Source organism: Phalaenopsis equestris, unplaced genomic scaffold (genome assembly GCF_001263595.1).
Source record: "Phalaenopsis equestris unplaced genomic scaffold, ASM126359v1 Scaffold000107, whole genome shotgun sequence".
Classification (NCBI taxonomy): Eukaryota; Viridiplantae; Streptophyta; class Magnoliopsida; order Asparagales; family Orchidaceae; genus Phalaenopsis; species Phalaenopsis equestris.
In genome coordinates, this window is record NW_018164549.1 from 2,788,935 (window position 1) to 2,807,519 (window position 18,585).

The 18,585-nt window shown below is 36.2% G+C and overlaps 2 protein-coding genes across 3 annotated transcripts; both read right to left on the bottom strand.

The window, feature by feature from the left end:
• Window positions 1–1,252: 1,252 nt before the first annotated feature.
• On the bottom strand, window positions 1,253–3,499 carry LOC110020866. Of its 2 annotated transcripts, XM_020719135.1 has the most exons (3): window positions 3,290–3,371; window positions 3,080–3,130; window positions 1,253–2,543 (listed from the first exon to the last, which is right to left on the bottom strand). In XM_020719135.1, the coding sequence occupies exon 3, from the start codon at window positions 2,516–2,518 to the stop codon at window positions 1,346–1,348; it is 1,173 nt and encodes a 390-aa protein (XP_020574794.1). In that variant the 5' UTR covers window positions 2,519–2,543; window positions 3,080–3,130; window positions 3,290–3,371; the 3' UTR covers window positions 1,253–1,345. The 2 variants fall into 2 exon arrangements, with proteins under 2 accessions (XP_020574794.1, XP_020574793.1); XM_020719134.1 differs by lacking the exon at window positions 3,080–3,130 and having other exon boundaries at window positions 3,290–3,499.
• A 10,492-nt stretch (window positions 3,500–13,991) lies between these two features.
• On the bottom strand, window positions 13,992–16,960 carry LOC110020864 (U-box domain-containing protein 4-like). The gene is made up of 2 exons (XM_020719132.1): window positions 15,216–16,960; window positions 13,992–14,129 (listed from the first exon to the last, which is right to left on the bottom strand). Exons 1-2 carry the CDS (start codon window positions 16,509–16,511, stop codon window positions 14,043–14,045), a joined length of 1,383 nt encoding a protein of 460 aa, XP_020574791.1. The 5' UTR covers window positions 16,512–16,960; the 3' UTR covers window positions 13,992–14,042.
• Window positions 16,961–18,585: the final 1,625 nt, after the last annotated feature.

Below are 18,585 nucleotides of genomic sequence, written 5' to 3' on the forward strand. Positions count from 1 at the left end.
AGGAACCAAGAAAGCTTGTATCGAGATCAAGATCGATAGAGAACTTGGAACCAAGAAAGCTTGTATTGAGATTAAGATCGATAGAGAGTTTGAGAAAATTAGTTCGTCCTTGATTTTGTACGGTGTAATCTTCAAAATTATTTTAGTGAATTGTTTCTTGATTCCCTCCCGTGGATGTAATTCCATTGAACTGAACCACGTAAATTCTCAGTGTTCTTATTTACAAGATCATTTGATTCTTCTACATTTTTTTTTTTCACGCGGGTAGACGGAGTTTGCCACTACGTGCTCAGCAACTCAATTATTCTTTTACTCTTTGTTATTGCTGTCTTTTCTTAGTTTTTACATGCACTTATAGGACACCATAAAAAGGCCTTAAGTTTATACTTCCTCTTTTAACATATTCTTTATTTTTTCCAGATCAAGCCAAAATTTAACCCCATTTAAACAATTAGTTATGAACAAACAGTGATTTAGTTGTTAGTTGATGTTTGGTTATGAACAAACATCAATAATTATATATCTTACATATATAATATCATTTTAATTTCATGAACCCTCTATTTAATTTTGAATTTTGAATTTTTCGGTTTATTCAATAAAATGAAAATCAAAACCAAATCAATAAATGAAAAAATAAATAATGAGGTTTTAAAAACCAGAATCCAAAATGCAATTTTGAAACCAAATCAAACCTGTTTCCTTAAGTTCGATTTTTCAGTTTGACCAAATAATGCATATCCCTACAGTTTGGTCTCCTCCAAGTCCTCTTTAGTGCTGCAAGAGTGAGGCTTAAACTTGTTTTAGCCATTACTAATTGCATTTTGCATGATAAGCGTTCAATGTATGTGCCAACGACCAAATCTGTCCTCCCATTTTCCATATTTTTTGCCCTTAAAGACATTTAGGAAATACATAAAGTTTACCCAAGATTTAGGGAAGCCAAAATTTTATGCCATTGCTTAGTTATAATATGTTTAGTAACAGAATTTTTATATTATGGATAATTATAAAAGGATTATCTTTAACTAAGGGGACAAATGCCACCCTTGGCTCACCCAATGAGTTTAGTTAATAAGCATTTTGGTTATCATTTGCAACAATATAAGATCTAATTCTGCCTATATTGAAGAGACATGCATAGGCCTATATAGAGATCTTAATTAGACTAGAGGATTCCATTCATAAAAGCAAAGCAAATAAGATTACATCCTAAAAGTAGAGCAAGAAGTGGCAAAACCTAGCACTCAGCTCAAATACAAATAAAAACATACATTGTTAAGTGAGAGCCAAACTTACAACATAAATGATCATCTCTTTTCTCCCAAGGTTGAGCACCATAGGTTCAAAAGAAAGCTCTGCTTCCATAGAAAACCCTACCGCCCCCATTCTTCGATACCTCCAACTTCTTCCCCGAAACGCCATTACCATTTTCCATGCCACCGCCCTTCTCGATATCCATCGGAAGCTTCATATTAGCCAATGACTCGGTGAACTGCTGCATGCTTTTCATGTACATATCAACTATCTCCTGCCGCACCACCGGCTGCTCGAGTTTGATATTATTAACTTCGATGAGTGGCTTCACAACAGCTTCAGAGTTTGTAGGGGCCATCATAGAAGATATATCACTTGAAACACAACTTATGGGAGATTCATCACTACGAAACACATCAGTATTGTATTCTTTTTCCGTTCCGAAACTCTTGACTATCTTGACACCAGCATCGTTATCAGGACAATCGTCGCCGTTCTGAGAATCCACGTTGGTGCATGGAATCCCATAATATTCCAAAACCATCATCTTATTTTCATTCACAACCTTCAAATCAGGGAATTCTATCTTATCATACTCACAAGGAATAGATTCATCGATGACTAAGGCCTTTGATCCACCATCTTCGATTGCGGAAGCTTTTGGTGCGGCGACGACCATAACTTCCGGCGATGAGCCTGTGTAAGAAACAGTCAATTGAACGAAACCGGAAGGAGAATGAACGAGATCGGTCGCAGAGAGCGAGAATTCCTGAGTCAACTCGCCATTGCACGTGACAACTTCAATGAGAGGCACAAGGGCGAATCCCAGGAGCTGGTCTCCGAGATAATTCTTCGCCCTACTTAGCATCCATATCTCGCATTTGAGTGACGAATCAATGGTTTGAACACTGAGCCTCGCACTCTCGTTGAAGATTGGATTCCTGCCACCGCCATTGATTATCTTGGTAGAGATGGAGGATTCAGGGTCGTTAGTGAGGTAGAGCTTGGCATAAACATCTTGCTTGTGGTAGATGCAGATGTTTTGAATATCTCTGGCATGGTGGATGAAGATTTCCAGAGAGCCGACGAATCCGTTGGGATTATCTATAACCTGCTGGGGTTTGTGAGTGAGCTCGGAAGTAGAATTTGGCTTTTTGGAGCTGCGTTGAATAGAATTGCTCTGAGAATTTTCTGGTTCGGCCATGGAAGTTGAAAAGAGGGAAGAGATGAGTGTTTGCGGGATGGATTTGCAGGACTCCATGAATGAGGAGGAGCAGCTGGTGTGCCTATAAAACGAAGAAGATGAAGATGATGAGATTTCAATTAGAGATTTCTTTCTTCAAGCTAACAAAAACCTAAAGCCATTTGAAGCCAATGGGGAAAAGGATTTGGGAGAGCTAACTGAATATTTCTCAGACAAATGAGATCAGAAGAATATAAAAGGGTAAAACTCTGTAGAAATCGTAACAACGAATGAAAAGACCAAAAGGGGAACCCTAGGGCTGTCTGGCAACGGATTTATGGTGGAATTTAGGCGAAATCTTGCCAGACGGACATTCTGGACAAAATAAATCCTAAGAATCAGTGGACTTAACTTCGCGTGCTTCAGATTTAAGGCACAGCTCGGTAACAACTTCAATCATTTCTAAATCCTGACAGAAATTGTCAAACAGTTTCACTGAATTTACAAGATGAAGTAAGAAAATCCATTCTGAGACCATTTCCGAATTTCAGGATTTAGTAAATCCTAAATCTCATCTGTTGCCAGACAGTCAGAGTTCGAGAGAAAAAGATAAACCCTAAAAAGCTTGATGATGCTTACCTTTAGAACCTCAATCTTCAACTTCCGACTAGAAATAGGCACCACCAAACCCTAGAAAGCCAAGAAAAAGCGCCACAAGCTCACATAACTTCAAAAACCAGGAACCTTAAACGAACACAAGAACTTCCCATGGCAGCAACAGTACTTATAGAGGACAAAATCTGACCCAAAATAAAAACTTCTTTACAGAGGTAAGAGAAAGCGTAATACCGGAATTGTAGGAAGTAGATACCGAATGATGGTGATATCTCTCCCTCCGTCTCTTTCAGCGATGGAGAAATTGCTGAGGCGAGAGCCAAATAACCACTAAAAAAATGAAATAAGGAGCTGAATTGATGAAGTTGGTCGCAGCTTTTCTCAACCGATTTCAGCATAGACGTTGAAAAGTGAAGCCGGAGACTGCCACGCGTGGCTCCAGAATAATTCTCTCCCTCTTTTCTCTAAGTAATTTTTAATTATATATATATATATACATATATATTAGATATTTTTTTGTATCACTAACATTTAAATTTTTATATTTATATTTATAATATTTGAATGTCATAAATTTATATATCTAGAAATGTTATTTTTTCAATTAAATATAGATATTTATTTAAATATTTAAGTGCTATGAAAATACACTATTATTTTAATCTAGTGAGAAAAATTATTGTATACAACATGCGGTATACGATCTACACCGTAAATCACGGTGATCTACGGTGATAATGCAATCAATTTTTTTGTTGTAAAAAAAATAAAAAAAATTAAAGTGGGACCCACCGAAATACATCATAATCGTAGATCATCGTGATCTACGGTGTAGATCGGACACCGCATGTCCTTGTGCAATAATTTTCCCTCAAGAGGAGGGGAAATAATGTGGAAAGTAGGTGGTGCTTTTATGGGACAAATTATTAATTTGGTGCCGACCAATTAAAGCATTGACCCCTGGAGTCATCAAGGTTTGAATGTGTATTAAAAAAAAGGCAAGCAACCGACTTGAAGTTCGATCCAAAATCTGCCTAAAAAGCCCTTAAAGTGGTGGCAGGCAAAGCCAAGAAAATTCTTTGTCGAAATAAGTTCAGCGAAGTGGAGGCAGGCACGATGCACAGCATTTTAATCATCCAAAATTTTAAGTAAAATATCATAACTGTCTAAAAATTTTGCTCAGCCTTCACAAGTATGTAAAGGAGTGTGGTTGTAACAAAACTTGTCAACAGAAGTCGTCATGTATGCGGGTTGAGTTGCGAGTTGAGATGGACTAGTTAGGCAGTTCAACCGGGTCAAATTGCTAGCGGCAAGTTGTCTTGTTATGTGGATTCTGGTGGCAAGTTGTCATAACCTAACCTGGTGTTTACATGATTGGGTTTGACCACATTTGACCTCACATGACGTGTTCACCCAATCACTCTATCGAGTTTGTGTTCCACCGTATATGAGTATACATTTAACTCTAAAGAATCATGTACAGTTGTGTGCATAGCTTAAAATTTAAGAGCATATCAAAGATCTATATGTAAAAATGTATCTTAAATAGTTTTGTGCAAATGTGAATGGATCTTGAATTACTTTAGTTTATTTATGAAAGAGCCATCTAAATTAGAGCATTTGAAATGAGAAGAGAGAATGATAGAAATGAAGAGAGAGAGAGAGAGAGAGAGAGAGAGGATAGGAACGACATGCAAGAAACAAAAGATTTTTTTGGTTACTTCCTAGATAAGTTTTATTTATTCTTCTAAGAAGGAAGAAGTGTTACTATTTTTAGTTTTGTAAAGAGAAGAAGCTCTTGGTCATTGCAAGTAATAGTTCCTATCTCTAACTTGCTCGAAAAGCTGCGTATATATATATTATATATATACACTCATATTAATATTATATACACTCTCACACATATTAATATATATACACTCTCACACATAATCACTATCAACTTTTGTGGGTAGTACTTATTTAATGGGCTTTCTGAGTCTGGCAAGCCTATTTCTTTTTAGCGGCCCAAATCTAGGATTGACTTGTCAGGTAAACCAGTGGAACCAACCTGACAAAGTTATATATTTGTATATAAACCAAAACCAAATACTCTTTCAAGGATGTCTTTTTTTTTATTTTGTACAATGCATTACACCTTCGAGCATAAATAAATTAATAGCACCTCCAAGCAATTATAGAGTAGAGCCGAGCTGGGGTCAGCTTGAAGTCCGTTGGAATTGATTAAGTGCAGCTCAAAACTGGCTCGTATCTCGTTATATTTGATTTTATGTGACATTAAAAATATTATTTATATAAAAAAAAGCTTGGAGTTGATTTCAAGTTAGTTCTTGCCCGTATGTTGTTCAAAATCTGCTAAAAAAAATTGATCCAAAGTATGGGCTCATTTATTTCGATCCGAGCCAAAATTTGATCAATTTTCAAGCGGCCATCTTTGAGCTAAATTCAAAAGCCATATTATAGAGCGGTCAACAAATGAAACATGCACAAGTAATTAGGTAACCCTTTAAAGATGCAAAGTGTTGTACAAATTCTATAAATATAATCCACTTTTATTAAAATTAACCCAAATTTATATTAAGTTACAAGGGTCGGATTCGAGTTAGCCTTTCTAGCCCGTTTAAAATTTGAGTCCGGTTCAAGTCAAACAGTTCAGGCCATACCTAAACCCGACCCATGAACCCAAATCGACACCCCTAGAATTGATGAGCTACTCGAGTACGAGCTATCCTGTGCAGCCGGCCAACCGAACATTATTACTAATCCATCAAACTCGGGACAACCATCCGATAAAGCGGTCTAGTGCGTTCCAAACCCTCAGATCGACTAAATCAAGAAAGATTATCTTAGTGGATAAACTAGATAATCAATATTTATTAATGGAAGGATATATAGCCTAGCTTGATAATTTACTATTAGTTTAAATTAAACTTAATAATTAAAGGGTTAATGTCCTTCTCTAATACAACCAACACCAAACTTTGATATAATTAATTTATCACCAAAAGCCCACGCTTTAATTAATTATTTGCATATCTACATCATTATCGCCTTTATCCGTAATTTAATGATAAAATTATTAACTTTGATTCATAAATAAAATACATATATTTGTGGCTGAAATTACATCATTTTTATATTTTAATTTGCTGGTAATAAATAATATATTTATAAACCAAGTAAGGAATCGCTTTTATTTATATATTTGCTTATATTTTAACATAAAATTAAATTTATTTAATTTCTAAATATATATTTATATTTATTTTAAGCTTATTTTTAGAATTTCTAAAATATTTAAATAAATTCTTTAAATTTTCAAAAAAAATTAAAAATATATATATATATATATATTTAAAATAAGATAAACAAACTCCTAAATATTGCCAGCTGGAATGGCGCTGGCCATGTCTATGCATGTGGGCCTAACTTTATTTGTGGGACATGTGGGCCTAACTTTAATAATATAATATCTAAAAATATTTAATATATTTAATATCAAAATAAAAATTAAATTATTATACTTGTCAGCTAGCAAAGTTAGAAATAAAAATTTTGATATATTTTTATAATATATATATAAATGAATTACAATCAATTCTTAATAAAAATTTTATATTTAATAAATCATCTTGAAATTTATAATATATTTTAGGATAAAAATATTTCTTTCTTGATGATAGAATATTTTTTCTTGACCGGTATTCCATTTGAGAGATGTAAATTGAACTAATTGTTCTTAATTTAATGATTTTTGCTTTATAATTCCTTCGTAGCCAGTATCGAAGGCATTGGTCTCTGCGATTTTAGGTAGAGACAGATCAACATGATTTAAGCAAGGTAATTCTACTTCAAATTATCGAACTTATATTTTTTTCGTGAAGCACGCACAAGAAATGGAGTGTGAAAATGAGAGAAAAATGTTCGCAGTGACATACGAGAGGGATGATGTATTTTTATATGTGGTTTTAATGACCTCTATTACATTCAATATTTCTCTATTTAAATGGGGTTAGGATTAGTATGGGAATAAAATTATTGTCTTGACCCTGTTTAATCGATTGACTCATAATCAACTAGCTTCATGACAATAATTGATGAATATATGTTGACTCGTAATCTCTATTTTGACTGGCTTCTGTGTTAGTTGACACTTAGTCGGTCGCTTGATAAGTCTCCAGTCGGTTGACTACTATCACTCGATCGTCCTCTATGCATCTTTGCTTATTCAAGTAGAGCTCTGTTTGGTCATCATGCTCCGCTCGAAGTCGTTGGATCCACGGAAGATCCGCTTAATGGTATTTTTATTGTACGAAAATATATCCTTAATTTATGGTATCAAGTGTTATCATTCAATAATACAACAAATAATTTAAGGAATATTTATATGTTTATCACTCAATTTCTATATATTTACCTAACACAAATTTGAACTTATACATGCATACCAAATTATATTTACATGAAGAAGAGCATCTTACTATTTAAAAAATCAAAATGGTAATATTTTTTTATGTGATATGAAAGATTTTAGTGGTATAAATGTAAAATAAATGTGCTATATATATAAATACAAAAGAATTGGGTGGTCTCTATGTAAATGCCCTAATAATATAGTAGTAATAAGTGTTCATATATGACAAATTTTAAAATGTTTGTCGTTGAATCTTGATTTGTCGCTAAATCACACTTCTGGAATATACCATAAGTAAAGAGAGAGAGATGATTGAACATTAAAACGTTATATCAATCATGTCTTATTCATGAAATGATCTCTATTTTTATAGGGGAGAGAGTACAATATAATATATTATATATTTGCCCCTGCTCTAAAGTGGGCTATAAAAATTATTCTTGAAACTTTATATGTATGATTCTATCCCCCGGCTACTTCTTTGGTCGGCTGGTTAAGCTCAATTTGGTCTGTCTCGATCAATTGAGATTCGGTCGGCTTGATGGGATCAACATGGTTTGCTGATTTTGGTCGGCATGAGTCAGCCAATTGATATGGCCCATTTGTCGGCCACTGACCCTTGATGAGGGGAGTTCGGATGTCTCTGGGATGTTTAGCGATGTTAAGGAACGAAATCTTCCTAATTGTTTCGACTAATTCTTATATCTTCAGTTTGTCATTGATCCGTCTCGTGATTCAATCGATTTTTGTCTTACTGGTTTTGGCACAGACAGCCTCACTTGTTTAGAAAAATGGAGCTCATATTTTTCCGTTGAGAGCTCTCATTCGTCGTATTCTTTCATTCTCAATCATTAGATTTTTTCATGATCAATACCGACACATTTTTATTTACAATATAATAAAATTAATCTCTTTTTGATATAAAATACATCAAAATATTTAAAAAATATTTATTTTCTAATTATATAAAAAAAAAAGAGAATTACTATAATGCCCCAATCATAAATTCGATTAGAAAAGCAGGTCATAGTTTGCTATTAATGAAGTGGGAGCGAAATGTTGGTTAACAGCCAATGAATTGCTGCCTCCAGTTAAGTACAGTGTGATCGAAGGAGCATCATAACTAATTTAATTAAGTTGATAGGTGACCAGTAAATAACGTACATAACTGCGCTATTTATGGTTGAAAATTAAGCTAATCATTAATAAATATGAAAATTGACTTAAATATCATAATTATTATTTCCCTATATATCATAATCTTAAAATTTAATAATTTCATACATAGTACTTTAGTATTATAAACATATTAAAAATATGCATATAAGAAGTTATATTTTAGTTTGAAATATTAATGTTTGTTTTATTTGTCATGTGATTTTATTCCTGTGATGATATGATATCGGGTTTCATAATATCTGTGAGTTATGCCCAAATCCGACTGTTCTTGATGAGAAGAAAGAGAAAAAGAGAAAGAGAGAAGGAGGAGCCCATCAAAAGAGAGAGCCCTTCTCGGGTTTTGAACACTATTTATAAGTCTTAATTGTATTTTTACTATTACGTAAAATAAAAATATAAATATATAGTTATATAATGTTATGTCATATTTTATGTCTTTATATTATATCATGCAATTTTATATCATGATCTGCAGCTTTATGTCATGCTATTCCTTGTAACTGAACTCTACAACTTTGCAATTTGTAGATGAATTTGTCAATTCGACAGCTTGACAATTCAGCTTGTCATCTTAGCAACTCGACATGTGAGCTTGACAACTTGGTAGCTTAACAGTTTGTTAGTTGTTTTGGGGTGTATACATTAATCATCGTCTCTCCTCTGCCGCTACTACGGGATGGTGGAGTTACCTTTTCGCAAGAGGGTGAGAAGACTCTTATGTCCATTTCTTCTATAGACAGATTTATGGGTATGCAAAAACTTTCCTTGGTCGTTGATGGTTTTAAAAAAATTTTGATATTATTCCAATGCAGATAAATAGGTCGGGAGGCTGCAGACTCCTCCCCCGTTGTAGTGGTCGATCTGCAGGCTGAATAAGCGGGGCTTCTGCCAGTAATCATTGCAGAAGGGCATTGACCCCCTACCCTTTGCCCACCACCGGCTTTAAACAAGAGCAATCAAAGTGGCGGTTGTCTTCCTCAAGGGACATGGAGCAGCGCACAAGGAGGACTGAGTCCTTGACGGTGATGGTCGATTCTTCAGTGGGAGCGTTTGGAGGTCATGCCGTTGATTTTGTGCGGGATTTATCATCCCATATGTCGACCATGGGCTCAAATGTATCCGCTATGTAGGAGGAGGTTGCCGCCTTGCGAATTTTCCTACTCAATCCACCCTATGTGGGACTATCGTCGTAGATGCGGTGTTGTCTATTGATTGGGAATCTTCTGGTCCATGTCGGTCATCGGGCCAACTGTTGGGTGCTGGCTGGGGGTGGGTTCTCCAAGACTCTCCCTCCATTGGTGATGGTTGGGTGTTTTGCAGCATCAAGATCATTTGAAGAGCCTCGAACCAGTCCATTATTTGAGTTCACATTGCCTGAACCTTTTCTTATATGTCTCAACACATAAATTCTCTATTGAACTCTATGGGCGCTATTACTCTCTTCATATATTCTCCTTCATAGTTGGCTCTGCTTTTCATCTAGGGCTTGTCCATGCTAACCACATCACCTTCTAAGATGTTGAATCCTAAGTTGTTTTTTGTGAACACGCCTTGAGAGTTAGAGCCAAAAGAGTCCCCATCTTCGTATTTTTGTCTTCTATTTATCGAGATCTATTTGTACAATTACAGAAAGAAAAGAACAATCATGAAAATCGCCCTTAATGTGATTAATTGTGTTGATTATATGCCAAATATGTATTATAATTTGAATTCGAATATGACAGCAACAAACTAGTTGATCTGTTTAAGTTCGGTCAATTGAGGTGATCGATCGTATGACAGTTGCGCCTGCCGAAGTAAAAGGTCGGTCGGTCGACTAGCTACAATCAGGGGCCCTTATAAGAAGCTTTTAGAACATCGAGACTGTGGGTGTGGTTCGTCGATTGAATCCTTTGTCATAGTAGGCCGATTGACTTCAACCAGACAGTCAGTTGTTGAATGAACTGTTCTGATACCATTGTTTGTGCTTTTTTGATCTGATACCTCGATTATTCGACCATTATCATGGGCTGCTCGATTGTTTTGAGATTCATGTTTGTAGTTCTAGTGTATACAATAGGGAAACAAAAAATATAAAGAGCGCAATATTTAATGTGGAAAAACTCGGAGACGGGAAAATCTCACGGAGCAAAACCACTGAGAAATCATTTATGAAGACAATGGGGAGAATTGTACATATTACCCCACACTCATGTTTCTCCACACTTTGGAATAATTTAGGGCACTCATTCTCCTCTTTACACAAGAGAAAAATCAAAATCCAATCTTAATCATGTTGACAAAGACCATAGAACAAGTAGGTACAACCCAAAAATCAGTTGCGAGCGCGAGAGTGTCGCAAAAAAGTGCTCCAATGGGCGTTGGAGCTTGCATCAAGGGCGCTACATTGTCGTGCTCTCAAGTTCTAATAGTTGGAATGTGCGTTACAGCGTTGTTGATTTTGACATTGGGGCTTTGCATCTTGGCGTTGGAAGATCGTGCTCTCGAATTCTAAATCAATATCGGGTGTGGCGATGTTGTCTTCTTAATATTGGAGCATTGTATATAATAAACAATTTTGCTAAAATCAATACTCGTCAACACAATCAGGCTCCATATAATAACAATATATTGAAAAAAAATGATTAGCTAAATTTACATTCTTCACATTTTTATTCACATTGATTATCTATTTAATAAATAGCCTTAAACCAACAAATTTCATCCTAACATGAAAGTCTAGTGATCCACTTGCTACACTTCATGTGCAAAATATCTTGAAGAGGGACATGATTGAGTCATAAGTTGCGTGAAACTTGACCCAACAGCTAAGAATTGACACATGAAAGTTTTTATATTAGATTTATGATAACATACATTTAAATATTTCATTTGTGCTTGTAGTATTATTCCACTTGGCTCTATAGCATTGATAGATAATGAGCTAAGAAATACTACAAGTGCAATTAATAGAAAAGCTGGCGGCACAACCATAAATAGTTATCTTGACTTTTGTGGACAAGAATGATCGAGGTTGGACCACAATGAAGTGATTGAGATTTTAAACAACTTTGAAATGTCCATCCTCTTTGGCCATACTCATTGTGAACCAAAATAAAGAGTTTTTTATGGAGTTCAAACATTGTAGTTTTAAATAGGAGAAAAAACACTCATTTTGAAGGGATAATGATCAATAATGACTTCAAGATTATATCAATTTTTCTTTTATTTGTGTGTCTGTTACGTAGTAGGGTGATATATTAACATCTTACATTATACATTAATTCAACACACATGCATGCAAAAGAAGAGTTGAAAGCGTAGACACAGACACTGTGTTGAAAATTTGATCAATGGTGGTGATTATTAGGCAACAATAATTCGACAACATTGGTAGTATTGTCAGATGACAGTGATTTATCAATGATGGTGCACCGTGATGGTAGTGGTGGTTGTGCATGGTGATCTAGTGATAACAACAATATACCACGATAGTGGCTGGGACCAGGCACCAACGATCCAACATAGCAGCAACTGGAAGATGATGATCAAAAGATGGAGACGGTGTGTCGCAACAACGGCGACAATCACAACAACATGATCGTGATGGCAACATGAAATTGATGGCCCCGAGACAACCCCTGGGCGATGACGGTGATGACAACCCGATGACTACAATCATGCATCACTTGTACGGTGGCAGAGGCAATCGAGCAATGATGGTTTGATGGTTGTGGTGGAGAAAACCAGGTAGAAATGGTCCGATGGCGCCGAAGTTACAAAAATGTTGGTGATGATGTCCATGCAGAAATATTCGTTTAGCAATGATGACTGCGACCGGGAAATAGTGGTCTAATAAAAGTGTCGACAATAGCTTGATGCTGGACTAGTCGCCAGGACCGTTGGACAACGATGGCCGAATAGCGATTATCTAACGGTGTCGACGGCTCAACGACGATGATAGCGACGACGACCGAGCAACATTGGTCTGTTGACAATGACGATTCGAAGAGTGGAACATGGGAATCTTGAAGAGCTTGGAGCTCCCTTTAATCTTATCTTCTAAGTCCATGTCCCCTTTCATTAAGAGAGTGAGGTTTATTTATAAATTTTAGTAGTACATTCCTCTATAAATATCACATGAATTCGAACTACTCAATCGGGTTGCCTAGAGTGATTCTTTTGATTAGAATAATTTTATGAGTATTTAAATGCATTAATTATGTTAAAGTTAAGTGATCTTAGGCTCGTTGAATTCTTGTTAAGACGGTTGTTTCAACTATGAGCTTGTCATATTTTGAGATTATTTGATTCGATGTTGATAAGCTCAAAAATCCCCAAGAACATGGAGCTCCCTTCAACATTTTCTTCCAAGTTCAGGTCCCCCTCATGAAGAAAGTGAGGATCTATGTATAAATTTTGGAAGTCACATCCCGTGTAAATATTACATGAATTTGATATGTCCATCAAACCGCCCAATGATTTCTTTATTTGCATATTATTTTACGAGTATTTGAATTCATTAATGATGTCAGAATTATGGGATATTAGACTCGTTGAATTCTTATAAGTCTCATCGAGACGATTGATTTGACTAACTTACCAAATTTGAAGATCATTTGACCTTTCACAACATGTTCTAAAACTTCTCTTTAAATTTTAAGTGTATGATATAGACTCACTTTGACTTATATCAAACCATTTTCTATTTTGTTTTGTTTGTCTCGCTGCAACACTTCATCAGAGACATTTTCAAATTTGATTTTTAAAACCTTTGACCCAAATGTATAACGAGATTCATGCAGATCAATATGATTTTTTAAGGACAATATCAATAATTATATTAGCCCAATAACATTTTAGGGACAATTAAATAAACAATAAATTTGGCATTAAAAGTAATATTTCTAAACCCTAAACAAAAAAAGCACATAAAATCGATTAAATTATTTATTGAAATATTAAAAAAGCTTTTAAAACCCTAAAATACTCACTAATTCACTTCAAATTCAAAATCATTTTCACACAAAATTAACTAAATCCAATTATTATATCAGTAAAATTAATCCAAATTTTTTCTTTAGAATTTTAACCAAAAGGTTAAATATTAAATAATTTAATTTAATTTTTTTTTTAAAAAAAATATCCAATTTAAGTCCGCCCTCATTAAAAATTCATTAAAAAAAAAAGAAAATCAAAGTCTTCCTAAAATAAAGTTAGCATTACAACCCATATCGTCCCATAAATTCCATCATGTGGTGGTTGCATGCCTCCATCCTCATCATTGCTGGAAAAAACTCACACAAATCCACCACAATTATCTTATTTACACTACCACACTGTACCCTCCAACCAACTTTACACCCGCGGAACAAAATAAACCAAACTATAGCACAATCGGGAACAAGCCACGTGTCACATCCTACGCATACGGCGAGCGTTCGCGCCCAATCCACCGCCCTCCTCCCGCGCCTCCCGCAGATATCCCAATAGCGTCTCCGCCTGCGAGACAGTAAAACAGACACATGTGAGCGTCTATTACTATAAATTACAAAAATTTGAGGGTTTTAACTGCAAATTTAAACTAAAGAACAAAGTTAAAATTTTTAATGTCAAAGATACCCCTAAAATAATATTCCGTCAGAATTATTTCAACAAAATTATACATCCCAACGGGCAAAAAATATTGCATCAACTCCATGAAGAAAGAATCCAAGAAAAAAACCAAAAAAAAAAAAAAAAAAAAAAAAAAAAAAAAGTCTAGTAATAGAATGAAATATTCATCCAGTGTTGTTCAAGTGTTATTGTGTGTTATTCCACTGTTATTGTGTGTTACTCAAGTGTTATTGATTTTTATTGTGTTTAGTATAACACCAGGAAAATTTCGAGAACAAAATAACATCTGAATAACATACAACACATGAATAACATATAAATAACACATGTTATCGGGCTGATATATTTTTTTTTTCTGTGACCTTACTTTTTCATTTGATTCGGAGTACTGATGAAAAAAATAAATAAATAAAATTTGTCTAGTAAAATAATGGAATATTCATCCCGTGGTGTTGTTCAAGTGTTATTTTACTTTTTCATTTGATTCGGAGTACTGATGAAAAAAATAAATAAATAAAATTTGTCTAGTAAAATAATGGAATATTCATCCCGTGTTGTTCAAGTGTTATTGTGTGTTATTCCACTGTTATTGTGTGTTACTCAAGCGTTATTGATGTTTATTATGTTTAGTATAACACTAGGAAAATTACGAGAACAAAATAACATCTGAATAACATATAACACATGAACAACAAAGAAATAAACTAGCACTATGCAATATTTTTTTCCCAATGGGCCCCATAACTTTTCAAGATTTATAACATTACCCAAATGGTGGGGTTATGTGTGTAATTTTCAAAGATCATACCGTGCAGATTAAAAAAAAATGGAATGTTAATATATAAAAGCTAAAAAAGAATGTATGACGTTCTGAGAAAATAAATCTACTGAAAATTAAATTTTTTCTATAAAAAAAATTATTCAAAAATTCCAGTTTTAACTGCGGGAGAAAAATCTCTAATGCAAACGCACCTTGTGTTTGGCACGAGCGGAACCGGACTGCGAAAGCGCGACAAGCGGCGGAATCGCGCCTTCCCGCACAAGCAATCCGCGGTTGCGCGCAGAATCAGCGCAGAGCTGAAGCAGAGTGAGCACAGCAAACTCCTTCCCCTTCGCCGGACCATCCTCAATCGCCTCCACAAGCGCCGGAATCCCTCCTTCCTGCACAATCGCCTCCCTTCCCTCTCCTATCGCTGCTAAGCTATTCAGCACCACCATCGCCTTCTCAGCGACACCCCCACTTCGTTCCGAAACTAAACCGACAAGCGGAGCTACAGCACCTGCGCTCACCGCCCGCTCCTTGTTCTGCCGCGCGGAGCACAGCTTGTACATCGTCGTCAACGCGTCCTTCTTCCCCCTGCTCGAACCATTCACCATAAGCGAAACCAGTGGAGGGATAGCACCGCATACCCCGATTGTGATGCGGTTGTCCTCGATCATCGACAGGTTAAGCAGCGCGCATGCCGCGTTCTGCTTTGCAGTTGACGTACCGGTACGCAGCGCGTACACTAGAGGTTTGATCGCACCGGCGTCAGTGATGGGGTTTTTGTTTGATTCTTGAAGGGAGAGGTTGAGGAGGGCTGTGACGGCATTTTCTTGCGCAGCAGGATCCGTGCTTCGAAGCAAGGGGATCAAGGACTGGATAGCGCCGGAAAGACCGATGAGCTCGCGGAAATCGGATCGGTGTTTAGCGAGAAGACGGATCTTCGCAGCTGCTGTGCGCTTCGATTCAATCGGACTAGAGGAGTCCATCAGTGTCTCCGCACATGATTTGACTACTGGTTCCACCTCCTCCGGAGAAGTGAAGTCGAGGATCTCAGTTGAGGCAACATCATCAGCGTCGGCGGCCTCATGCTCCATACTATCCGTCCCCTCCATCACACTCTGTGGGGATTTGCTATCACAAACAGAAGCCAGCCGCTGGAGCTCGCCGGAGATATCGGAGTTGAAGCTAGAGAAATCGGAGAAATCCCTCGACAGCTCGAGAAGCTCAGTTGCATCTTCCCTCTTATCTGATTTAGCCTCCGACTTCATGTAACCAGCAGTGAGCTCTATTAGCCGGAAATCAACAACGGAATCCGTCAAAACCTCAGACACCGCAGCAGACCGCGCTGCTGTCGGCCCTCGCTCCGGCGAGCAATCCCGTCCGCTCTGAAACAGATTAGATCGAATAGTCCGCATAGAACGCCCATGGGACCTCTGGATTTTGACAGATAAAGAGCAAGGGCTCGGAGACGAAGGGATCTGTGAATCGGTTAAGGAAACCATTGTCGTCGACGAAATGCACACCGTTGTGGAGAGCGAGATATGCAGAACAGCATAAAAACCTGAAATCGGGAAACTTTTTACAGTTTCTTCGATGAATCTATGGATACGGAGTCGAGCGGCGCTAATGGCGGACGGGGGAGCACAGAGAGGAGAATAAGAACGAAACGCGGTACAATGCGGCTCGATGGACGAGGCTTTAGTAGCGCCGTTAACTAAAAACACCGTCGTCAGCAGCTGAGTAAATGACGATTATGCCCCCTCCTTTTTGCGAGACGGTAGTCCGTGGGATTGTGGGCCCGGTCAGTAATTTTGCTTACTTGGGGAAAGACCTGAAGGTGGTCAAGGAGGAATCTAAGCTAACTAGCTACTACTAACCGTTGGATTTTTTATGGTACCTTTTTAAGGGACGGTTCAGATTGACCCATGCAATTTAAATACCACACAATTCTTATGTATTTACAAATACAACACCTAAATATTTATATTTACAAATAGGACTGTCAAAACAGCTCGTTGTTCGCCAACACCTCGTGTTCCGCTCGTTCGCTAAGTTAACGAGCCGAACACAAACAACAGAAACAAATATTTATTTGTTCGTGTTCGGCTCAAAATACTACTAATTAATTATATATATATCTTTGATGTGTAATTTTTTTTTTAAATTTAATTGACTACAAGGGTACAAAGATTTATAATCAATTAAAAGTATTAATGAATAAAATAGAATAAAAAATTATTAACTTAGATTCAAATAATGTTTTAAATCTTGCCTCAATCCTTAACATCTGATGGCTACATGATTAAGTTGTCAAAATGTTACTTTGCTCGTAAACGGCTAGTGTTCGGCTCTCTAAGCAAGCTAACCGAACACGAACACACTTTTTTAGCTCGAAATATAAACGAGTCGAACACGAACAAGTCGGCTCCATATTTACAAACTAACTATCATTTTTTTTGGAAAAGAATTAATTACTATTGGGCGACGAAATGGACAAATGAGTCCCGTGTTGACCCCGAAATTTTTTTTTTTAATTTTAATTTTTAATGCCTGAATTTTACGCTATAAAGTATTTAATTAAAATAAAATAATTATAAATAATGCCATCCCATGCATCCTTGTCGCTTATGGCAGACTATCGTGGACGGAAGCTGATCAAGTTAAATCTGGTATAAGAATTAATTAAAATTTACCTCGAAGGGATTGATTCAATCGAGCTTAAAGATTTGTCGAATCAATTGACTGAACTAAGAAGAAAAATTATTACGTCCGGCCTCCGGATGCAGAGATAAGTTTGGAGTGCAATGAAATTCCTTCACGTGGAGCTGAAAGAAAAAAAAAAAAATCGTTTTCCTGTGATCTAGCCCGGTAACACGGGAATTTTCCTCCCGTGTTATTTCGCGTTATTCATGTGTTATTGTAATGGTATTGATGTGTTATTGTGCTATTATAACACCAGGAATATTCTCAGAACACAATAACACATGAATATCACTACAATAACACCTGAGTCATGCAGAATAACACGAGAGAAATATTACCCTGTGCTAAAACGATTTTTTTTATTTATTTTTCTATCACCTCCACGTTGTGTGATTTCATTGGACTCCGAACATATCTCTGTGACTAAGAAATTGACTCCCCCAAATGGACAAACAAATGGTTTGCAACAACAACCGTCTCGCCAACTTACGAGCAACTTAAGAGTGGGGAATACAGAGATGTGTTTAGTAATGGGCTATCTGAAGAAAGAGTAGCGATGACAGATCGACAACAAGAAAAATATGAGATGTTATCGACATTTCTAAAAATAACATGAATTTTATAAAAACATAGGAAGAGTAAAGCACAAATGGATATTTTGGGGGAAGAATGTAGAGATACATTACTATTGTTATACTATTAAGTCTCTCTCTCACTCACTCTCTCTTTCAACCCACTAGCACTATACGTTCGATGTGATACTGTGATAAATCTGGGTTCAATAATATCATATTACAATATTTGTAAATTATTGTTAAGAGTCAATTGTAAAATTGGAAAAAAACATATTATATATATATGTCCATCAAACCG